This window comes from Rana temporaria, chromosome 7 (genome assembly GCF_905171775.1).
Source record: "Rana temporaria chromosome 7, aRanTem1.1, whole genome shotgun sequence".
Taxonomy (NCBI): domain Eukaryota; kingdom Metazoa; phylum Chordata; class Amphibia; order Anura; family Ranidae; genus Rana; species Rana temporaria.
In genome coordinates this window covers 93,527,670-93,553,199 of record NC_053495.1, presented here as the reverse complement: position 1 = coordinate 93,553,199, position 25,530 = coordinate 93,527,670, and the positions used below count along the sequence as shown (strand labels likewise).

Below are 25,530 nucleotides of genomic sequence, written 5' to 3'. Positions count from 1 at the left end.
GTTAATACTACTGCTGCTTCTGCTGCTGCTGCTGCCCAGTCAAGACACCTATGTCAGCAGTTATTTGACACTCTATATACTCCTATTCCTACTGCTGTTCATGATGGCACCTCCTGCCCATGTGATATGACTCTGTATCAACTACTACTGTTAATACTACTGCTGCTTCTGCTGCTGCTGCTGCCCAGTCAAGACACCTATGTCAGCAGTTATTTGACACTCTATATACTCCTATTCCTACTGCTGTTCATCATGGCACCTCCTGCCCATGTGATATGACTCTGTATCAACTACTACTGTTAATACTACTGCTGCTTCTGCTGCTGCTGCCCAGTCAATACACCTATGTCAGCAGTTATTTGACACTCTATATACTCCTATTCCTACTGCTGTTCATCATGGCACCTCCTGCCCATGTGATATGACTCTGTATCAACTACTACTGTTAATACTACTGCTGCTTCTGCTGCTGCTGCCCAGTCAAGACACCTATGTCAGCAGTTATTTGACACTCTATATACTCCTATTCCTACTGCTGTTCATCATGGCACCTCCTGCCCATGTGATATGACTCTGTATCAACTACTACTGTTAATACTACTGCTGCTTCTGCTGCTGCTGCCCAGTCAATACACCTATGTCAGCAGTTATTTGACACTCTATATACTCCTATTCCTACTGCTGTTCATCATGGCACCTCCTGCCCATGTGATATGACTCTGTATCAACTACTACTGTTAATACTACTGCTGCTTCTGCTGCTGCTGCCCAGTCAATACACCTATGTCAGCAGTTATTTGACACTCTATATACTCCTATTCCTACTGCTGTTCATGATGGCACCTCCTGCCCATGTGATATGACTCTGTATCAACTACTACTGTTAATACTACTGCTGCTTCTGCTGCTGCTGCTGCCCAGTCAAGACACCTATGTCAGCAGTTATTTGACACTCTATATACTCCTATTCCTACTGCTGTTCATGATGGCACCTCCTGCCCATGTGATATGACTCTGTATCAACTACTACTGTTAATACTACTGCTGCTTCTGCTGCTGCTGCTGCCCAGTCAAGACACCTATGTCAGCAGTTATTTGACACTCTATATACTCCTATTCCTACTGCTGTTCATCATGGCACCTCCTGCCCATGTGATATGACTCTGTATCAACTACTACTGTTAATACTACTGCTGCTTCTGCTGCTGCTGCCCAGTCAATACACCTATGTCAGCAGTTATTTGACACTCTATATACTCCTATTCCTACTGCTGTTCATCATGGCACCTCCTGCCCATGTGATATGACTCTGTATCAACTACTACTGTTAATACTACTGCTGCTTCTGCTGCTGCTGCCCAGTCAATACACCTATGTCAGCAGTTATTTGACACTCTATATACTCCTATTCCTACTGCTGTTCATCATGGCACCTCCTGCCCATGTGATATGACTCTGTATCAACTACTACTGTTAATACTACTGCTGCTTCTGCTGCTGCTGCCCAGTCAAGACACCTATGTCAGCAGTTATTTGACACTCTATATACTCCTATTCCTACTGCTGTTCATCATGGCACCTCCTGCCCATGTGATATGACTCTGTATCAACTACTACTGTTAATACTACTGCTGCTTCTGCTGCTGCTGCCCAGTCAATACACCTATGTCAGCAGTTATTTGACACTCTATATACTCCTATTCCTACTGCTGTTCATGATGGCACCTCCTGCCCATGTGATATGACTCTGTATCAACTACTACTGTTAATACTACTGCTGCTTCTGCTGCTGCTGCTGCCCAGTCAAGACACCTATGTCAGCAGTTATTTGACACTCTATATACTCCTATTCCTACTGCTGTTCATGATGGCACCTCCTGCCCATGTGATATGACTCTGTATCAACTACTACTGTTAATACTACTGCTGCTTCTGCTGCTGCTGCTGCCCAGTCAAGACACCTATGTCAGCAGTTATTTGACACTCTATATACTCCTATTCCTACTGCTGTTCATCATGGCACCTCCTGCCCATGTGATATGACTCTGTATCAACTACTACTGTTAATACTACTGCTGCTTCTGCTGCTGCTGCCCAGTCAATACACCTATGTCAGCAGTTATTTGACACTCTATATACTCCTATTCCTACTGCTGTTCATCATGGCACCTCCTGCCCATGTGATATGACTCTGTATCAACTACTACTGTTAATACTACTGCTGCTTCTGCTGCTGCTGCCCAGTCAATACACCTATGTCAGCAGTTATTTGACACTCTATATACTCCTATTCCTACTGCTGTTCATCATGGCACCTCCTGCCCATGTGATATGACTCTGTATCAACTACTACTGTTAATACTACTGCTGCTTCTGCTGCTGCTGCCCAGTCAAGACACCTATGTCAGCAGTTATTTGACACTCTATATACTCCTATTCCTACTGCTGTTCATCATGGCACCTCCTGCCCATGTGATATGACTCTGTATCAACTACTACTGTTAATACTACTGCTGCTTCTGCTGCTGCTGCCCAGTCAATACACCTATGTCAGCAGTTATTTCACACCCTATATACTCTTATTAAGACTGCTGTTCATCATGGCACCTCTTGCCCGAGTGATTTGACACTGTATTGTCAATGTCTACTACTACTATTACAGCTCAGTCAAGACACCTGTGTCCCAATTTTTTGGTACACTATTGACTACTATGACCACTACTGATGCTGTAAAGTATTCCCCAAGTGTTTTTATGCTATGTATTACTATTACCACTACTGCTTGTAAATCATGCCTGTGTGATACTTAGTGGGAATGCTTTAATAAGCATTCCCAGTATGGATACCCGTAAATGTATTAATCTTAATTAGTGTGAATGCTTTAATAAACATTTCCAGTATTGATATACGTAAATTTAGTAATCTTATTATTCCTTACGTTTTTTGGTTCTGCGTAACTTCGGCATACTTTCAGCTATTGAGACCATTCAACTGTAAAAATGTTCGTCTCTTTCAGCTAATGATGGGACTTCTTCAAGTTTTTTTCTACTTTTTACACTTTTATAAATTTTAAGCTTTTAGACCCTTTTTTTAACATTGAAGTCAATGAGAACATCCTTTTCCCCTTTGAATTCACATGCCCTGCCAAAAGTTTCAGCTACTTCATACTTTCACTTACAGACACTGAAAAAACTGTAAAGCGGTCACAAAATATTTAGCTATCCGGCTATGACTTTTCAGATCGTCATCGTTTACAATTTTTTGTTGAAAACGCAATTTACGTTTTGCGAATTTTTCACAAAAATGCGATAGGTTATAATGTAATCCTATGGAGGGGATTTAGAGTCTGTCATGTGACCTTAACATTGGAGATCTTTGTAATTAAAAATATCTTTACAAAAAGGGGAAACAAAATGGTCTCACGCCCACAAGATCTACTTTTCATACACAATTTTTATATCAAAACGTAGCTATGCTTGTCTGGTTTCTGGCAATGTGATCAATTCTGCGATACGTATTTTAGTTTTAGTTATTGGAGCAACAGCCAGAAATTATGTCTCATAGACTCTCATGTTAAATTATCTAAAAAATGTTGCTGCAAAACTCACAAAGACGCTCTTTTCTAAATCGCAGACATGGCCACATTTTTAAGTTTATCAACATAAATTTCATATCAATGCGTTCACAAGGGCCGTGTATTTCAAACGGTGTAGTCGTTGTATCGATCGCATGTACGGTTGAGGATTTATTAAGCTTTGTTTGGAGGCTTAAATCATGTATTTGATCTGTGAATTAAAAGCGTTTGTAATGTTATTTCTTTCCATAAATAACTTTCCTGACCTCAGTGCAATATTCCTCCTCACTGACCTGGGGGGAGGGGAAACCTCTTGAGGGGGGAGGGGCGACCAGGAAGTCAGCATACTCTATACTTTGCAGATAGAGAAAGAAGCTGTGTGTCCTAAAGATAGTGTAGTGGTTATGGTGAATGTCTTTGGCAAGGGGCTCAGCAATTAAGCTATTCAGCATTCCCACTCGCATTTTCCTCAGGAAATGCATTGTCTAGTTACATTATATTTTAATACTACTGCTGCTGCCTCCATGCTGAGTAAAGCTTCATGACCTCTCTGGCACAGCGGATTCACCAACAGCCTCCGCTTCAAGCTACCAGACCGGATCGTAACAGCAAGTGTAACTAAAACAATTAACCTTATGTTAAACCCTGGTTTGCGGCCTTTATACTGCAACCATTAGGCTGTCTGCAAGAGCAAATCTGCACTCTCTCTCTCTTTCTTGCTCTCTCTCTCTCTCTGTATATATATATATATTGTTGCTTTTGTTATGTTCATTTTTCAACAGTTTATTTTGTGTTCGTCGTGTCTGTGTCCGTGTGCTTTAGTTTGTCCTAGGTTTGTGTTAAATAAAATGATAGTATAAAATGTTTTTGCTTATTATGAAGTTAGATGTGTTGATGTTGATTTGTTCGATGTGAAGTTAGATGTGTTGAAAAACCTAAAAATCGATCTCAAAAAGAAATGAAACATTTCCAAAAAATAACATTTTTTAATCAAAAAATTAATTCAGACATAGCTGAGCATGAGCTTCTGAAGCCTTTCCAGCTCAGCAAGATATTCTAATTGCTGCTGCTCTAGCTGCGTATTTTGCTGGACCAGGTAGCGAATTTGTTGATGATTTCCCTTAATCCTCAGATGTGTCTTCTTTAGCAGCGCGTGCTGCTGCATCATCTTTCTTGCTACTGTTAGGATATAATAAAAAAACATTTGGATTTCAAAGAACGTTACCAAATAAATAAAATATTTTTTTTGCTTATTAATCAATCATTATCATGTGTATACACTTGTTATGTGTCTAACACATCCCGGGAGTGCAGAATTATTAGGCAAATGAGTATTTGGACCACATCATCCTCTTTATGCATGTTGTCTTACTCCAAGCTGTATAGGCTCGAAAGCCTACTACCGATTAGGCATATTAGGTAATGTACATCTCTGTAATGAGAAGGTGTGTGGTCTAATGACATCAACACTCTATATCAGGTGTGCATAATTATTAGTCAATTTCCTTTCCTTTGGCAAAATGGGCCAAAAGAAGGACTTGACAGACTCTGAAAAGTCCAAAATAGAGAGATATCTAGCAGAGGGATGCAGCACTCTTAAAATTGCAAAGCTTCTGAAGCGTGATCATCAAACAAAAGAAACGTGTGGAAAAACAAAGGCGCAAAATAACTGCCCATGAACTGAGAAAGGTTAAGCGTGCAGCTGCCAAGATGCCACTTGCCACCAGATTGGCCATATTTCAGAGCTGCAACATCACTGGGGTGCCCAAAAGCACAAGGTGTGCAATACCCAGAGACATGGCCAAGGTAAGAAAGGCTGAAAGACGACGACCACTGAACAAGACACACAAGCTGCAACGTCAAGACTGTGCCAATAAATATCTCAAGAAAGATTTTTCTAAGGTTTTATGGACTACTGAAATGAGAGTGAGTCTTGATGGGCCAGATGGAAGAGCCCGTGGCTGGATTGGTAAAGGGCAGTGAGCTCCAGTCCGACTCAGACGCCAGCAAGGTGGTGGTGGAGTACTGGTTTGGGCTGGTATCATCAAAGATGAGCTTGTGGGGCCTTTTCGGATTGAGGATGGAGTCAAGCTCAACTCCCAGTCCTACTGCCAGATTATGGAAGAGACCTTCTTTAAGCAGTGGTACAGGAAGAAGTCACCATCCTTCAAGAAAAACATGATTTTCATGCAGGACAATGCTCCATCACACGTGTCAAAGTACTCCACAGCGTGGCTGGCAAGAAAGGGTATTAAATAAAAAAAAGTAATGACATGGCCTCCTTGTTCACCTGATCTGAACCCCATTGAGAACCTGTGGTCCATCATCAAATGTGGGATTTACAAGGAGGGAAAACAGTACACCTCTCTGAACAGTGTCTGGGAGGCTGTGGTTGCTGCTGCACGCAATGTTGATGGTGAACAGATCAAAACACTGACAGAATCCATGGATGTCAGGCTTTTGAGTGTCCTTGCAAATAAAGGTGGCTATATTGGTCACTGATTTGTTTTTGTTTTGTTTTTAAATGTCAGAAATGTGTATTTGTGAATGTTGAGATGTTATATTGGTTTCACTGTTAAAAATAAATCATTGAAATGGGTATCTATTTATTTTTTGGTTAAGTTGCCTAATAATTCTGCACAGTAATAGTAGTCACCTGCACACACAGATATCCCCCGAAAATAACTAACACTAAAAACAAACTAAAAACTACTTCCAAAAAAATTCAGCTTTGATATTAATGAGTTTTTGGGGTTCATTGAGAACATGGTTGTTGTTCAATAATAAAATGAATCCTCAAAAAATACAACTTGCCTAATAATTATGCACTACCTGTATACTTCTAGCATCAATACCATATTATGGTTCTACAATCTGACAGGTGCGCTTTATATGTTGTCCATTTTTATATCTACATTTTGTTGTTGAAATGTTATTAATCATTGTGCACATATTTACCTTCCTGAGCGAGGCTCACAGGACCGCTCTCTTCCTCCTGCTCTTCTGCTTGAGAAGTTGGGGTGGTGGGGGGGGGAATCTCCTCAGCTTGCTCCTCAGCAGGAGCTGGGGTTGGGGAGTGGGAGGGCCCTGGCTGCTCCTCTTCATCCATCTCCTCCTCTGCCGCATCCTCCTCTGCCGCATCCTCCTCCTCCTCCTCATCGGCCTGGCGCCTTCTGCGCTTGGCGCGGATAACTGGCATTGGAGCTCCTATAATAACACAATGTTCATATATTATAAAAATGTTTTCTAATGACGTATGCAAATTCTGTGTACTCTGCTGTATTGTATATGAATACAAATTGATTTATATAGACAGTTAACCAATGGGACAATGTTATATTAAAGGGTCTTGTGGGCACTACAGGGGACTGAGCGTGAGCTGGGATGCAACCATGTTAAAATGAGCTGTTTTTGTCTCCTTTGTTTTGTTCAGACCATCTCATGTTAAAAAAAGGGCCTGATGGAGCACACGGGATTACTATAACAACCCCACTCCTAACACAGGAATTTAGTGGTAATCTATATATATAAAACTCAACGTGTGTGTGTGCATAAATGTATGTATGTATGTATGTATGTATGTATGTATGTTCCAGCATCACGTACAAACGGCTAAAGATATTTATATGAAACTTGGCACACAGGTTACTTATATGTCAGCCACAAACATAGGATAGGTGGTTTAAACCTTACCCACCCCCACTTGCCATGGTCGGGGTTTTTCTTTAAAGTCCCATGCAAAGCAATGGGAAAATTATGTTCCCACATAACTTCTGTGTTCCTGTCTGCTGCCCCATGTCTTTTTTCAACAGTACTATGAATACCTTGGCCGGTGGTGATATATGTTAGCACAACATGGCATCTTGGTTAACAACATCTGACCTTACATGAATTACATATGACCTTACATAACTGTCACCAAAGGAGCTGCGGTGGCTCCACGCGATTGCCACTGCACTGACAACTGATTCACCTCTGCAGCTAGGGGTTCGGATCCCGCTCTCGGCTACCTGTGAATTGAGTTTGGTGGTCTCAGCCCCGCCCCTGGTGGGTGTGCTATGCGAGGTTGGGTTGGGAGGACCCCCTCACACCCGCCATTGCCAACCGGGGCATGGAGAAAGGTGGCAGATTGCCTCTGGGGGAGGCCTCCCAACTCCTGCAGGCCGGCTCCTCTCTCTTTCGAGTTCAAGCACAAAATACACTTTTTTAAAAAAAAACATAACTGTCAACAATAACTTACCTGGATGATATTTAGCCCGAAGACGTCTGACATGAACCATTTGGCGCCTCTTCAGGTCAGACCACTTCTTAACAATGGCCTTGTGGTCATGTTGGCCGCCAAAGTCAGCGATTAGGGCGCTGACCACAGCCCTTTTCTCTGGCTGCCTCCGCAGCTCATCGTATCCTGTTTCCAGGAACTTCTGCAAGATGAAGAACAAAGTATATTGTAATACTTCTGTTGACAGCCTTATGGATATATGACGTAAATGTATGCTATTCAACAATTGGAAGCATTCTCGCCTTATTAATCAATGACAGGGGTAACATGAAAGATTTTATATCCTGCCATTTCGGTCGCCACCTTTTTTGCATAAATATAGCAGCCATTATCATTTGCATAATTATGAATATATTATTAACAACACAGGATACACGTATAGGGGAGATATGCGTTGCTAACTCTTTTCCCTGTCAGGAGCCTAACGCCCCGGGGGGTCAGAGACGGGACCTTTTTCGGAGGACCACTGACGTATGTACCCGTCGCAGTTTTTTGTGATGTCACTCTTTAGGTGTGTGCACATTTTTCACTGCATCCGGGTGGAGTTTTTGGGTTGTGTTTTGCACGCCACAGGCTTTTCAACAGGAAAAAAACAGCTGGAGGCAGAATGGTTGCAAAACACTACGTGTTTGTTACTTAACTCTGGGTTTCAAGACCAGTCCACCTCCAGCTGTTGCAAAACTACTACTCCCATCAGCCACGGTCTGTCAGTGCATGCTAAGAATTTTACTTTTGCTGCATCTAGGGTGCCACAGTTTAGAGACCCGTGCATAAAGGCCTGAAAAATGGGGGCCTGCAGAACTTACAATACTAGAAGTGCCAGCATTCCCAGGCATGCTGGAAGTTGTAGTTCTGCAACATCTAAAGGGCAATATGTATTCGAACGTCCTTGGGCCTTGAGGACACTGAAGTCAGGACGTTCGCATACGTCCTATGTCCAAAAAATTTTTAAATTCATTATGCTAAATAACAAGGAAAAGTGCCTAAATACACATTTGCCAACCAGGGTGTCTGCAGCTGTCCAGGCATGCTGGGACTTGTAGTTTTGTAAAAGCAGGAGACACATTTTTTGTGAAATACTAATATATGATCATATATACTAACTTTTAAACTAGACTAAAATGCTGGGCTGGGCTGGGACTTGTAGTTTTGCAAAAGCAGGAGACACATTTTTGGTTAAATACTAATATCTGATCATATATACTAACTTTTAAACTAGACTTAAATGCAGTTGAAGATGATGAAATAACAGTGGTCAAAATACTTACACAAATCAGCAACTTTTCCTCAGACTTAGTGAAATTGCTTCCAACCATGTTGCTGTGTGATTGCGCTGCGATCATAAGTTGGAAACTGGCAAGGCTCCAGGAAATGGTCGCGTGTTGTTCGCGTGTTGATTGCGCTGCTTGGACCGAGATGGGTCCATATGGCTTCGGCTGTATGGACCACAGTAACTCTTTTCCCTGTCAGGAGCCTAGGAGCCTAACGCCCCGGGGGGTCAGAGACGGGACCTTTTCGGAGGACCACTGACGTATGCAACCGTCGCAGTTTTTTGTGATGTCACTCTTTAGGTGTGTGCAAATTTTTCCTTGCACCGGGTGGAGTTTTTGGGTTGTGTTTTGCACGCCACAGGCTTTTCAACAGAAAATAACCAGCTGGAGGCAGAATGGTTGCAAAACACTACGGGTTTGTTACCTAACTCTGGGTTTCAAGACCAGTCCACCTCCAGCTGTTGCAAAACTACTACTCCCATCAGCCACGGTCTGTCAGTGCATGCTAAGAATTTTACTTTTGCTGCATCTAGGGTGCCACAGTTTAGAGACCCGTGCATAAAGGCCTGAAAAATGTGGGCCTGCAGAACTTACAATACTAGAAGTGCCAGCATTCCCAGGCATGCTGGAAGTTGTAGTTCTGCAACATCTAAAGGGCAATATGTATTCGAACGTCCTTGGGCCTTGAGGACACTGAAGTCAGGACGTTCGCATACGTCCTATGTCCAATAAAATGTTAAATTCATTATGCTAAATAACAAGGAAAAGTGCCTAAATACACATTTGCCAACCAGGGTGTCTGCAGCTGTCCAGGCATGCTGGGACTTGTAGTTTTGTAAAAGCAGGAGACACATTTTTTGTGAAATACTAATATCTGATCATATATACTAACTTTTAAACTAGACTAAAATGCAGTTGAAGATGATGAAATAACAGTGGTCAAAATACTTACACAAATCAGCAACTTTTCCTCAGACTTAGTGAAATTGCTTCCAACCATGTTGCTGTGTGATTGCGCTGCGATCATAAGTTGGAAACTGGCAAGGCTCCAGGAAATGGTCGCGTGTTGTTCGCGCAATTGCGCATGCGCGATCGAAAAATCGCAATCGCAATATGTATTTTGGTTAAAATATCATACATATTCGATTTCAGAGTGCTGCTACAGCAGTTTTCGAAATATCTGCAATAAATTTCGCATTCGCATGTTGCGATATTTCGATAAAATATCAGGAATATTCTGAGCCAATCAGAGCGCTCCTCCAGCATATCTCGAAATTGCGCAATAAATATCGCATTCGCATGTTGCGATATTTCGATAAAATATCACGAATATTCTGAGCCAATCAGAGCGCTCCTCCAGCATATCTCGAAATTGCGCAATAAATATCGCATTCGCATGTTGCGATATTTCGATAAAATATCACGAATATTCTGAGCCAATCAGAGCGCTCCTCCAGCATATCTCGAAATTGCGCAATAAATATCGCATTCGCATGTTGCGATATTTCGATAAAATATCACGAATATTCTGAGCCAATCAGAGCGCTCCTCCAGCATATCTCGAAATTGCGCAATAAATATCGCATTCGCATGTTGCGATATTTCGATAAAATATCACGAATATTCTAAGCCAATCAGAGCGCTCCTACCGCAGTTATTAAAAAAATCGCAATTATTTTCGCATTCGCAATAGCGAAAAATCGCATTCAATTAATTTCGATAAAATATCACGAATATTCGAATTTAGCGAATATATCTCGAATATTCGAATATATATTCGAGATATATCGCGAAATCGAATATGGCATATTCTGCTCAACACTACTGATGAGATTGAAGTGGGATTTATAGGAGGAATATAAGCCAGAGCAGCTTCCTCAACCTGCTCCTGAAGGGCATAATTTGCTCCTAGTTGATAAAGTTACCCTGTACCTTCCTACCAGTTCATGTAAAAACCCATATTGTAGCTATTCTCACCAAATGGATAATGATAGTGAGCACCATAGTGACAATGCAAGTGGTACTTTAGCAAAACTAACTGAAATGTTAGTACAGGCAGCACATTATATTAAGTGTATTCTGCTAATGTTTCTGTGCCATAAGGAGAAGACAATTTTGACAGTTGCTGTTGTAATGTTTGGTGTATCACACTGCTAGAATTTCTTCTGCAGTGGATGCTATGAGGACCAGTCAGTTAGTAAGAAGCTTACTACCTCATCATCCCCTTATACAGCTCCTCAAAATTATGTTATCTGACAGAATACCTTACTTTCATGAGTTAATGAAGTTAGTGAAGACATAGGAGGCTGACATTCAGTTTTGTACTCCCAGGTAAGTGAAAATTGCTCCAAAAGAGGATCCCCATTCTCACTCTCTCCAAAGAGGATATTTTGATCCAGAGTTTCAGTTGCTTAACCAGTTTCTACACAGAGGGAGATATATTCTCAAAGGTGTTTCAGGTGTGGTCACACTGGCCATACTGCAAAACAGTGTCATGAGGACTCAAGTCAAAGCCAAGAGGATTTCTCATAGGCTCTAAGGGCCAGATTCACAGAACAGATACGACGGCGTATCTCCTGATACACCGTCGTATCTGCTGTCGTATCTATGCGGCTGATTCATAGAATCATTTCCGCATAGATACCCCTAAGATCCGACAGGTGTAATTGACTTACACCGTCGGATCTTAGGATGCAATACTTCGGCCGCCGCTGGGGGAGTTTGCGTCGTTTTCCTGCGTCGGGTATGCAAATTAGCAGTTACGGCGATCCACAAAGGTTTTTCCCGTCGTTACGTCGGCGCAAGTCTTAGTTTCCTGTCGCAAAGTTAGGGCTGCTATTAACATGGTGTAAAATTACTCCACCATGTTAAAGTATGCCCGTCATTCCCGCGTCGCTTTTGAATTTTTTTTTTCCCAGCGTAAGTACGTTACGCATGTCGCGATTCACAAACACGTCGCGCCGCCGTAATTTTGCGCAAAGCACGTCGGGAAAATTGCGAACAGAGCATGCGCAGTACGTCCGGCGCGGGAGCGCGTCTAATTTAAATGGTACCCGCCCCATTTGAATTGGGCCGGCTTGCGCCGGACGTGTTTACGATACACCGCCGCAAGTTTACAGGTAAGTGCTTTGTGGATCGGGCACTTAGACTGAAAACTTGCGGCGGTGTAACGTAAACGGGGTACGTTGCGCCGCCGCAATTGTACCTGAATCTGGCCCTAAGACTATAGTTAAAGGCCCATATTCTCTGTAAATGTCCGCGGGCGGCGAGTAAGGCATTTACACTCCGCCGCCCCAAACTACAGGAGCAAGTGCTGTATTCCCCAAACACTTGCTCCGTAGTTTGGGGCGGCGGAGTGTAAATGGCCCGGCGTAGCCACGCGTATCTTCAAGGGGGCGGCTTCTATTCAAATTAAGCACGCCCCCGATTCTAAGTAACTGCGCATGCGCCGGGCTTAAAAAAGCCTCCAGTTCTCGGCGGAAAACGTCAATGACGCCAACGTGTGCGTCATTGATGTAAAGTCGTATTCAAGAACGACTTAGGGAAACGACGTAGCCGACGGAAAAACACAACGCGGACCCAACGCTATCCGTAACATGGCCTACGTGGGACATGCGGAAACTTACTCCTCATATAGCAGGAGTAAGTTTCCGCTTTAGCAAACGACGTTAGCGACGGGTACGCGATGCGAAATCGTTCGGGAATCGGCGTAGCAGGCTCATTTGCATAAACAAATGAGACCTTCACGTAAATGCCATCTAGCGGCGGGCGGCGTAATTACATTTTAGATCCGACAGTGTAAGTGACTTACACATGGCGGATCTTAAGTGTATCTATGCGAAAATGATTCTAAGAATCAGTCGCATAGATACACGGGCCAAAAAAGAGATATACGATGGAGTATCCTGAGATACTCCATCGTAACTTCTCTCAGAATATGGCCCACAGTCACTGTCAAAAGGCATACAATTCCAGCTCTATTTGACAAAAATTCCCAAGTTACCCTTATTTGCCATTCATTCTACCAAAAGTACTTGAGCCACATACCTCTTCAGTTTACATGAAGAATAGAGTTGTGGGACCTAAACACTGAGTCATATCCTGTGTATGGAAGCTTGCAAGTAATTGTGACTGTTCCAGATTTAGAAAACAAGGGTGTTCTTCCTATATCATATCCGTGAGCTCCCAGTGGAAATTCCACCAGGGGGTGAGTAGCTTCCAGTATTGCCTGGGTATGTAAGTTCTGACCTCATGGAGACTCCTGATGTGATGATAAACAAAGAAGAATAGGTGCTGATTTCTGTGAGAAAGGACTGGAGAGGCAGAATGGAATTGTCTACAGTTATGACTATAAAAAAATGTTCTTCCTATCCTATTGCAATTGGACCTCACAAAGTTGTTACTAACTGCTACTGTGTCTATTCTGACATATGCAGAGTCCATGTCAGAATTACAGCTACAGCTACAACTACTCTAAGGCCGCGTACACACGGTCATTCCAAACCGATGAGAATGGACCGAAGTTCAGTTTCATCGGTCCGAACCGACCGTGTGATGGCCCATCGGTCTGTTGTCCTTCGGTCAAAAATTTTAAAACATGCTTTAAAATCGAACTGATGGACCGCTGACCGATCAGTCCGAACCGATGGTTAGTACAGAAAAGCATCGGTTCAAAACCTGCGCATGCTCAGAATCAAGTCGACGCATGCTTGGAAGCATTAAACTTCGTTTTTTTCAGCACGTCGTTGTGTTTTACGTCACCACGTTCTGACCCGATCGGTTTTTGGAACGATGGTGTGTATGCACATCAGACCGTCAGGCCACTTCAGCGGTGAACCGATGGAAACGGCCTGTTGGACCATTCTCATCGGTTTGGAACGACCGGCAGCACCATCGCCAGGCAGTATGGGTTAATGGGCAGCCTGCCCAGGGACTCCGCGATTCCGAGGCTACGATTACTATTGTGTACATTGATTGCCCCCTGGGGCTTCTGTCTCAATACACATAACAGTCCCTCCATTCAAGCTATCGGACCAATCCCTGCTGACTCATGTTCAAGTCCTCATTTGCATGGTTATGAGGACCTGAAGGAGAACTCAATGTACTTTACAATTGACCAATAGGAAAGCGATTGTTGGGGGCGGGATGTTCCAAATTCTGTTTAAAAGTGTGTTGTGTACTTCCAATAAAGGTCTTCCTGTTTGAACTTACATACAGCCTGCCTGGTGTTTTGTTCTTATGGATCCCGAATGGCACATAGCTGTAGTTCAGATCCCGGAGCCTTGGATGACCGAACCATCAGACGTTGCGATCTGCAAGCTGACTCAATAGTAGCAGAGGAGTGCCGGGAGAGCGGAAGCAAGCAAGGGTCTCGTTACAATGTACCTGTTCCAAATTACAAACCTATTCAACTTAAGAATAAACCTACAGTCCCTATCTTGTTTGTAACCCGGGGACCGCCTGAATACTGCTGTTCAGAGTATATAGGGTCTGGGGGCCCCACGCCTTTTTTTTTGAGTGCGGGGTTCCCCTTAATATTTTATTGTTTCACTTTAAGCATTATTAAAATCACTGCTCACGAAAAGACTGCAGTTTTCACAACTTTTTTTTTGCATTGATACATGTCCCCTGGGGCAGAACCCGGGTCCCCAAACACTTTTTATAACTTGTATATTAGCCTTTAAAATTAGCACTTTTGATTTTTCACGTTCAGGTCCCATAGACTTTAAAGGTGTTTGAATGTTCGCACACATTTTTTGTCAGTTTGCATGTTCTGCTGCGTACCGGACCGGGGGTGTTCGGCTCATCCCTAATTTTGAGTGCACTTACTCCTTATGTTTTAAAGAAGAAGTATTTCTTCTTGTCCCCCAGGGGACAAAGTATATGTTGCATTTCATCCTATTTGTATAGCTGCTGTGGAAGCTGAGGTAGTGTGGTTAACAGTGTGCTCTCTTCATCCACTGCTGATCAACCATGCTGCCCTGTAGCAGACAAATAGCTAATTGGGTGTTGCTGACAGGACTTGTCGCGCTCTTTAGGCATGTACCTGAGACCAGCGTGGTCACTACACATGCAGGATGAGAAAGAGGCCTATCAGCATTTACAGATCCATGTCACTCATGCAGGAGGTAGGGGTGTGTAAGTGAGGTAGAAGGAGTGTGTTAGCATACACAGCTCTAAAGTGTAGTGTCACTCTTGCAAAGGAATGGGCATATCAGTGAAAAGGAGGGGGTATAAGCATTCCCAGATCCACAGTTCAGTGTCACTTAGGGGGAGGGAGCTTGTTAACATTCACAAATCCATAGTGCAGTGTTGTTCATGCAAAGACAGGGGATGTGCCAACGAGGAGGATAGGAGGGACATGTCAGCATACACGGATTAATACTGCAATGTCACCCATACAGGGGGAGGGGATGTGTGAGCATACACAGATCCCAAGTGTGATATCCTGTGTGCAGCTTCTCTAAACTGTTTGACTTATGTGCTCACAGCACAGACAGCGACTGGGCACTGCTACACCTGGAGCAAAGATGTACTAATAAAATAATAACAGACATAAAATAACCTTTCTTCCAAATCATTCATCACTTTGTTTCTTAAGAGCAGGTTACTGTATAAATATGACTCACTATGACTCAGAATTAACAAAGCATATCTTTCTATAGTGTGTATTATAATGTGCCTCCACCCAAAGCACTGAGTGTGATTTCTGTCTTCTGTCTCCTTCCTCTGATATCTGCATAAGCCAGTTATGACAGGTTATGGCTACTCCAAGGAATCCAGGGGGGACAGGAGCACCAGCACACAGCCTGTGAATGACAGCCTCAACTGTGCATGTTTCCCTATGGGACTGTGTAGAGGGGGGTGTATCCGTTCCCAGGTGCCAGATTACACTCATCTCCCTGCTCTATGCTGTGCAGTGTGTGACCTCAGATCTTCAGCTGCTGGTTCTGATGATCAGAAATTCTGTCTAAACTGCTCACTTTGATTTTGGAGCTACCAGCCTACATTTGGCCCGTATGTACAGCTCCTCATCCAAAAAAAGCCGGTCTCGCGACCAGCTTCTGTCGAACAGGCATACTGGAAAGCCAGATGCCAATCAGCATCCGGTCAGTGCTTGCAGTCAATAACTATGAGCACTGACCTGTGTGTTCTGGTGAGGGGACGATCCCCCTGTCAGAACACAATAGAACAGTGGGGCAGCGACCTCCTCAGTTTTTTAAAATTCAGCACACTGGGTTGAATGAAAAAAAACTTCCCGTGTGCACCTGATTTTCACAGGACAAGCCTGCTTGGATCCGCTTGTCCATTTTTCAGGCGGATCCGAGTGGGCCATCCATTGACTCCTATAGGCAGGTGAATGTCAGCGGAGATGTGTCCACTGACACCCATCTGCCATCCAGTCCACTCAAGACAGACGTATGGCGATATGTCTGTCCACTCTCCCCATAAAGATCAGCGGGGCTCTGACAGGTCCCTCCCCGCTCAGTGAGCAGAGACGGACCTGTCATCCGCCAGCTCAGCGGAGATCAACAGAGCGATCTGCCACTGAGCTGGCGGACTCTGCTGAAACAAATGCACCTAGTGTGGAAGGGGCCTAATGCCGCATACACACGGTCGTTTTTCGGCATGAAAAAAAAACAACGTTTTTCAGCATGTCCAAAAAACTAAGTTTTTCCAACTTCATCATTAAAAACGATGTTGCCCACACACCATCGTTTTTGAAAAATTATGAACAAAGCACGGTGACGTACAACACGTACGACAGCACTCTGAAGGGGAAGTTCTATTCGCCTTTGGGCTGCTTTTAGCTGGCTCATTGTGAGTAAAAGACGATTCGCGCTTTTTTGTCTGTTACAGCGTGATGAATGTGCTTACTCCATTATGAACGGTAGTTTTACCAGAACGAGCGCTCCCGTCTCATAACTTGCTTCTGAGCATGTGCGAGTTTAAAACGTTGTTTTAGCCCACACATCATTTTCCTGACGCATTCATGGCAGCACACACTGGGTTGTGACTCCGCCCCCACAACCTGACAGGATTGGTTAGCTATAAATTTGAAGGGGAGACGCCCCGCACCATTCTCTTTTTTTATCCTCACCTGACAGATTGGACGAACAAGCAAGAAGCATGCCTCTTACCGCAGATCGCCCCAGCAGGTTCAGCCTCTCCTGTTTGGAAGTCCCTCCTGTACAGTCTCTAAATGAGCTTTATGGTGGGAACCCCCGTTCTGGTGGTCTCAGGGGCTCTGGAATTATACTGGCATCTGTAGCAAGCTTTAAAGAAGCTTCAAATCTCGCAGTGGCCCCCACTTTCGCTCTGTCTTTCCTTCCAGTGCAGTGTGTGCTTCCACAAAGGTATTTGTATCATTACATTTGCCACCTAAGGTTAGTCTGTTTTGTACCTTTGCCTGCCTGTTGTTGTTTTTTTCTCAGCTCTGCTGAGCCCTGTGGTTCCTCTGACACCCCATACTCTCGGGGTCACCGCCGCGTACCCCTCAGCGCTCTGCGCATGCACGCAGCTCAGTGATGATGCAGCCGGTCTCCTCTGCCCTCTTCCAAATAGCGGCGCCGTTTAAAAAAAAAAAAAAAAAAGGAAACAGTCCTATTGCTCTGTAGTTCTGGCTGCAGTCCTGCTGCTCTGCTCTACTCAGAGTGAAGATTGCACCAGGTGTGTGCAGGCTCGTCCCAGTTCAGCCTGGGCCAATTGATTACACAAAAAAAAAAAATACAAAAAAAAAAAAAGACATAGGAACAAATAGGATAGAAGATATAATACATTTATATATTAATTTATAACATATTATAGGAGAAAGTATATCCATAATTAAACAATTAATATAATCCAAAAAATAAAAAATAAAATAAGGATAGATATATGTATATAAATCATTATATTTAATAAATAGAAATGTTGGGGGGGGGGGGGGGGACATATTGTAATGTTTTTCCTTCTCTCTTTTTTCCCACCTTTCCGGGCTGTCTCCCTGCTATCCTCATGGGGGCCACTGCCCTCGCAGACCACCATCAGCTGACCAGGTATAGAGGCCGTCCAGAAGGTGGTAAGTAGAGAAGAGACAAAAAAGAGAGCTTGGCCACTGACGCTACAGTTTTGGTAGCCCTATCGGGTCAAAAGACGCAAGTTTGCGGCACAGAGGGAGATTCTAGCCATGCTTCCGGCAGAAGGCGCAAGAAGTCACTCAAGGTTACCCTCTTGCTTTCTTCAATCAAGGCATAGCCGCTCGCGTCACAGCCACTCCTGTCATAGTCGGTCCCACCGCAGACGATTACCTTCATCCCAGATGGAGCTATCTTACCCGCACCACAGCAAATGTTTGCCAAATATGTGGGGCGCCAGCCTTGCCAGGGGAATTGGCCTGCCGCTCGTGCTTCATTGAAGTAACCAAGGATTCGGAGGCCAGAGTATATACTGAGCTCCTAGGAGAATCGCACAGGGATCAATTGTGGGCGATCCTTCCCCAAGCACATCGCCCAGCACCCGGCCGTTACGCCAGGCTGCAAAAACCCTCTCTAAGAATGAGGAGTGTGAGCAGGCGTCGGACTGTCTCTTCTTTAGTTGAACCATTTGCCCATTCAGTCGAGGAAGCGATCGGCTGGGAAGGGGTTATGGCAGAACCTCTGAAGGTTCAGAAATATTTCCTGGTGCTGAAAAGGGGGTCCTGAATCATTTCCCTTCATCAAAGAGCTGGAAAACCTCATAAAGGATGAGTGGGGGAGATCGCATAAGCGGCCCAGTATGAGCAACAAGTTTGCAGATTGTACCCCTTGTGGGAGTCTAGGATCAATTCTTTGATCAATGCAACTACGGTCGATTCATCTTTAATGTGACTCGCTAGAGACGTTTCTCTACCGATTGAAGATGCAGTTAGCATCCGGGACGTTCTTGATCGTGAAATCAATATAGAACTGAAGGAAGCCTGCTCCACGACAGGAGACGCTAGTAGGCCGGCTATCACCACGGCGGCAGTAGCTAAAACTATCGCTGCATGGGCGGCTAATGTTGAGAATTCCATTCTAGAAGGAGCCGACCAGGGGAAGATATTCTCCTCCCTGCAGGGAAATTAAGTTGGCTTACGGCTCCTGAGGGGGCGACTTCATGACTGGGAAGAGCCTTATGGCTGAGACCCTGGATAGCGGAGACAGCATCAAAATCTACTGGTGCAAAACTCCATATGGCGACTCAAGTGTATTTGGCACAAAGATGGACTTGGCCATCTCCAAGGTTACCGGGGGAAAATCCGGGCTGATTCCCTCCGATAGTAGACCAGAGCCCCAGAAGGGCCCCGCTTACAGACGCGATCTTCCTGTCAAGTACAGGGATGCTAGATCCTACCGTCCCCGCAGGAAATTTAGGAGGGACTGGAAGACTCGACCCTCCTTCATGTATTTACAGTAAGCCAAGGCTATCACAGCCGGGGAACAGCAGAAGTCCTTTTTGAGGGTCCGTCTGCCCACCCAGCTCAGGTGGGCACCAGACTCAAGAGATTCGCTCGGATATGGGCAACTCGTATAACAGATTCATGGACACTATCCTCTATCAAGACCGGTCACAATTGGAAATTAATGGGCACATTGCCAGGGAACACATTCCAGCCTACCAAGTACCTCCACACCAGAAAGGGAGGGGGTTTTATTCCCCTTTATTTCTGGTACAAAAAAAAAAAAAAAAACAGGGGATCTACGTCCAGTCCTGGACCTAAAGAGGTTCAACAGACGATCAAAATAGAGGCCCTCAGATTGGAAAAGCCTTCAGTCCATTTTGTTGACAGTGGACGTGGGAGACTGGATGCTATCTCCTAGATTTTTCGGACGTTTACCTTCACGTCCCGATCATCCCGCCTTCCAGAGGTCCCTTCGGTTCTCAATCTATCAATCTCATTTCCAATTTTGGTGCCCCCCATTCGGCATCGCGTCAGCACCCAGAGCATTCAGCAAGTCAGGGTGTTCCTAGGGGCAGAATAATATACCAGGTTGTACCGGGTGCAACTCCCTCAAGAGAGGCTGAAGCCCTTACTCCAGAAGGTACAGAATCTGCTATCATCCAGACGTCTACTGTCAGAGCCTGCCTCAGTACCCGGGGGTCCATGTCAGCATCCATACCTTTGATACAGTGGCCCCTGTGACACATGCAAGTCTTACAGAACTCCTTTCTCAGGCAGTGGAATGGAACGTCAATACTCCAAACCATTCACATCCCGAACTGGGTAAAGCAATTAGTATGGTGGTGGACACACCCGTCCAACCTCAGGGAGTCCATTCCAATAGTTCCCCCAAGTCCAGAAGTAGTAACATCGGACGCCAGCCAGGGGGGATGGGGTCCACACTATCTAGACCAAGTAGCCCAAGGACAGTGGCACTTTCGGGCTCAGGGCATAGTGTCAAATATTTTAGAGCTCAGAGCAGCCTTTCAGGCTCTCCTGGCCGTTGCGCCTCTTCTAGAGGGGAAGAGTGTCCTGATCAGGATGGACAACAAGTAGCGGTGTCATGTATCCAGATACAGGGGGGCATCAGGAGTCGCACGCTTCAAGAGGAAGTTTGCCCATATTGGAAAGGGCACAAGTGCACCTGTTAGATCTATGGGCAGTGTACGTCCCGGCAACACAGAATTCGTTGGCCAACTACCTAAGTCGAGAGACACTTTCAAACAACGAATGGTCCCTGAACCAACAGGTATTCTCCATTCTTACGAAAACTTGTGGAATACCAGAAGTCAACCTAGCGGCCACGCCAAAGAGCTCCAAGTGTCAGAGGTTCCTGTCCAGAGCCCACTTTCCATCAGCCGAAGGGACAAACTGCCTAGCTCTTCCATGGAGCTTCGAGCTGGGGTACATTTTTCTTCCAACTTCTCGGATTACAAGATTCCTGTCCCGACTTCGGAGGTCCTCAGCCACGGTTATTGTACTAATACCGTTCCGACCGAGGAGGCCATGGTTTACGACCCTGCTACAATAGGTACGCGGCCTCCAATACATCTTCCAGTAACCTGGGATCTCATACATCAGAGGCAATTCTTCCATCCAGCCCAGAGAAGCTGCATTTGCCAGCTTGGAAGTTGAGAGGGCTAGGTTAGGGGAACTAGGATACTCTCAGGAGGTAATATCAACCTTATTACAAGCTCTAAGGAGCTCCACTGATGTCACCTATACTAGGATCTGGGAGAGGTTTGTGTCGTTGCAGAAAAGAGATTGGAATCCCATCTCAAATTCTTGAATTTCTTCAGTCAGGGCTTAACAAGGGCCCGGGCCCGGGTACCCTGAAGGTGCAAGTATCCGCCCTTTCAGCCATGACGGGTACTAGATGGGCTCTTCATCATCCGGTCACTCTGTTCCTCAGGGCCTGCGTAAGATCAGACCACCTAGGAGGCCAGCCTTTCCAACAGGGGATCTCTGTGTAGTACTCGAGGCCCTGTCCAATCCACCCCTTTCTCCATTCAACTTAGTCTCACCGTGGAACCTAGCTCTGAAGATGGCTTCCCGTATTGCTATCACCTCAGCTAAGAGGACGTCGGAGATACAAGCACTTATGGCTACGGAACCCCTATTTAGTGTTCTCCCCTGACAGAGTGGTTCTGAAGCCCTCAGACCATTTTTATCCAAGGGTAACTTCCTCCTTTAATTATAACCAGGACATCGTCCTTCCATCTTTTACTAATGAGAGGGGCGAGTCCCATGCCTAGGATGTCAAACCTACCATCTCCAGTTACTTCACAGCTACATCTCAGGAAGACAGATTATGTCTTAATTATCCCACACGGGAGCAGACGAGGTCAGCCAGCTACCTCCTGTACCATTACCTCTTGGTTGTTAGTGCTATCGCGGAGACCTATTCCATCCAGCAACTTACGACTCCTAAAGAGCATTAGGGCTCATTCGACAGGGGCAGTGGCCACTTCTTGGGCAGCATTTTGCGGGATTTCACCGGAAACCATAGGCAGAGCAGCAACTTGGTCTTCCCAACTCATCTTAATTTCTCACTACAGAGTGGATTCTGCTCTCCTGGCTACCGTCGACTTTGGCAGATCTGTTCTTAGAGCCAATTCCTCAGCGCTAAAGAGAATAAATATTACTGTTTTCTTGCACCCTCCCAACTGGCGAGTTATTTCCCAGTGTGTGCTGCCATGAATGCGTCAGGAAAACGGAAAATTGTATACTCACCTTTCCGTAATTTTCCTTTCCTGACGCATCTTCATGGCAGCACACAGATGCCCGCCCTATTGTTTTATGATGATATATACAGAGAATGGTGCGGGGCGTCTCCCCTTCAAATTTATAGCTAACCAATCCTGTCAGGTTGTGGGGGCGGAGTCACAACCCAGTGTGTGCTGCCATGAAGATGCGTCAGGAAAGGAAAATTACGGAAAGGTGAGTATACAATTTTCCGTTTTTTACAACCCGAAAAACGACATTTTCAGAAGCCGAACAAACGATGTGAAGCCCACACACAATGATTTTAAATTACGTTTTTTAAAACATCGTTTTTTTTAATGCCGAAAAACGACCGTGTGTACGCGGCATAAGGGTTTACAAATACTTAAATGAGCTATCAAAATATGTAACGATCTGTGAAAATGCTTAAAGTGGTTGTAAACTCTGTTATACCACTTGTTCCAACAGGTAAGCCTATAACAAGGCTTACCTGTAGGTACTTTAAATCTCTCCTAAACTTGCACAGTTTAGGAGATATTCACTATAAACGCTGCTGCCGACATCATCGTGCATGCGTACTGAAAAAACGGCCTGCTGGTGCCGTTTCTTCTGGACCCGTGCCGTGACCGGCGGCTCCCGCAAACCCAGAAGTACCTCTGGTGAAAAATGTCGGCCGTGGAAGTGGAGTGTGGGCGGCACTACAGGGCATTGTTCTAAGGTAACTATTTCATAATGAGCTAGTATGCAATGCATACTAGCTCATTATGCTTTTGTCTTGCAGGGTTTTTGTTTTTTGTTTTTCTGAGGTTTACAACCTCTTTAAGAAGTGTGGTCAACTAATTATATTTTATTTGTAATATTAACCAGTTTGTTTCAGTAACATAAATAAATGACCCTTACAAATTATTTGCAGGAAAGTTATGCAAGATGTTTGTATTGAAAATGGAAATTTGAAAGTTGAAAAAGAAAGTGCAGTATTAGAAAATGTGGAGTATACAAAACAGAAGAAAGTGCACGAAGACAGAGCAAGAGATTCTAAAACATTTTCAGATGAAAAAAAGAAAGCTGAAATCATGAACAAGGACCTAATGAAGCAAAGGGAATGCCTACATAACTCAAATTTAACCAGTACAACAACTTGTGAAACCCAGCCAAAAGTAAAATATTTATCAGATACAGGTGGGCATCCAAAAGCAGACTCTGTAAAGAGAGGTTGTCTCAGATCAATCATATTGGATGAGGAGAAAAATAAGAATTTCAAGGTAGGAGAGAAACCTTTTGATATGGTAAGCATTGAGCAATACTTTGTAAAGTGTACTTAATTGTAACTACATATTTTTTAAATAATTTTATGAATAATTTCAACAATAAACATGACAAATTAGGTTAGGTAAGGCAAGTTTTTTTTTAATGTTTTAAATTCATTATTTCTCAATTTTTTTTTTTTGCCACAACTTTACAAGGGGCTCAGCGCAAGCAATATGCAACTTCAATTCAAGCCTGAAAATTGTGAGCTGGAAGACACTTCAGTTGCATCCAACAGCTCAGTGGATATGACAGAAGATGATTTTCTATTAGGTAAGTTTTCAGTTTTAATTGCTGCTATAATATTATGACCTGCAAACCTGTAAACATTCTGTAAAAATAGAAAATATACTTCGTACAGAAGTAAGGAAACTGTAAACTTATTTAGCATTTCATTACAGGTACTTACAGTATATAGCGCAATCAATTTACACAGCACTTTACATATATATGTTAAACATTTAAAAAAATAGCTTGAATTTTTTACATAAGTCCCTGCCCTCAAGGAGCTTACAATCTAAGGTCCCTTATTCACATTTATTCAGGGCCCTCTGATTACTCCTGTATTGAATTGTATTGTAACTATACTGTCTGCCCTCATATTGTAAAGTGATGCGCAAACTTTTGGCGCTATATAAATCATGTATAATAATAATAATAATACACATACTAGGGCCAATTTAGACAGGAGTCAGTTAACCTACCGGCATGTTTGTCTTTGAGGGTGGGAGGAAACTGGAGTACCCAGAGGATAACCACACAGGCACAGGGAGAACATGCAAACTCCAGGCAGGTAGTGTCATGCTAGCACTGCTAGGTGGAAGTACTATAAACTTAGCCACTGTGCTGCTAATGAGCTACAAAATTTAAGCTATTTATTTAAATGTTTCCCGAGTTAGATTAAAAATAAAAAGCAGCTCTGGCTGCAATACTCTCCAGCACTGTTTCCCTGAGTAATTAAAGGAACACTAAAGGTTTGTTTTTATTAGATCAATTGATTGCTGTTAGCTAAAGCATTTAAATATCACTTACCTCGTTTTTCCTTTTGACCTCCAAAATACAGTAATCCAGGTTTGAAAATGCCATTTCCTGTCACTCCTCTTCTTGCTTTCCACCAGCATCTGAGCCGTTTTGCATGGTGGAAAGCAGAATGTGCTCACCCCCTCCCTATGACTACAGCCCTGCGTGAAGATGCTCTCTTATCCCTCACAGGCATGGAGGCTAAGCCTAATGGGAACTGTAGTTCCCATTAGGCCGTGATGTAGCAAGAATGAATGCGCACCGCAAACCAGGAAGTCAGTGAGAATAATGATTCAGGAGTGACGGAGGTGAATAAAACAGCTCGATTTCAACAGGTATCAAACTAGTTATAATGCAAAACATTACTTTTTACTTTATCGACTACTATCAGACTTTAATTTAAGAGGAAAATATTTTTGTCTTTACAACCCCTTTAAGTTTTACCAAAGAGAGAAACTTTACCACTCCAGGTGGTGGACTGAAGGTGACACCCTCCTTAAAGTGGAAGTAGCAGGTGCTGGCTCAGAATACAATAGTGAAAAAGGAAAATCTGGACAGCCGCACTGCAATAAAACGTCTTTTATTGTAAATAATCATCAAAATTCATGTAACAGCAGAAGTACAGGCAAACAGACAGCTGATGCGTTTCACACCCTCATCATTGTTTCGTCATAGCTATATGACCATACATATTATAAATACTGATGTAAAATAAATCACATGATAAACTTGATTGTCTTTAATTGCAAACATATGTGGTCAGAAGGAGGCACACATAGCTTATGAAAGACATGGAGATGGACTACATGGACGTGGTAATCAAAGTGGTCATAATTTGAATATATATTGTAATGAAGTAAATAAATTAAACTTTGGAACAGTCAAATAGACAATATATATAAATAAATGAACTCTT

The 25,530-nt window shown here is 43.8% G+C and overlaps 1 protein-coding gene across 4 annotated transcripts in view; it reads left to right on the top strand.

The window, feature by feature from the left end:
* LOC120945491 (myomegalin-like) overlaps window positions 1–25,530 on the top strand; it is a 416,745-nt gene that overhangs the window by 214,686 nt on the left and 176,529 nt on the right. For 3 of the 4 annotated variants that reach the window (XM_040359668.1, XM_040359667.1, XM_040359665.1), the window contains 2 exons: window positions 23,203–23,575; window positions 23,753–23,867. In XM_040359668.1, coding sequence (XP_040215602.1) covers window positions 23,203–23,575; window positions 23,753–23,867 — 488 coding nt within the window. The remainder of the gene's footprint in view (window positions 1–23,202; window positions 23,576–23,752; window positions 23,868–25,530) is intronic. The other variant, XM_040359666.1, reaches the window with a different exon arrangement.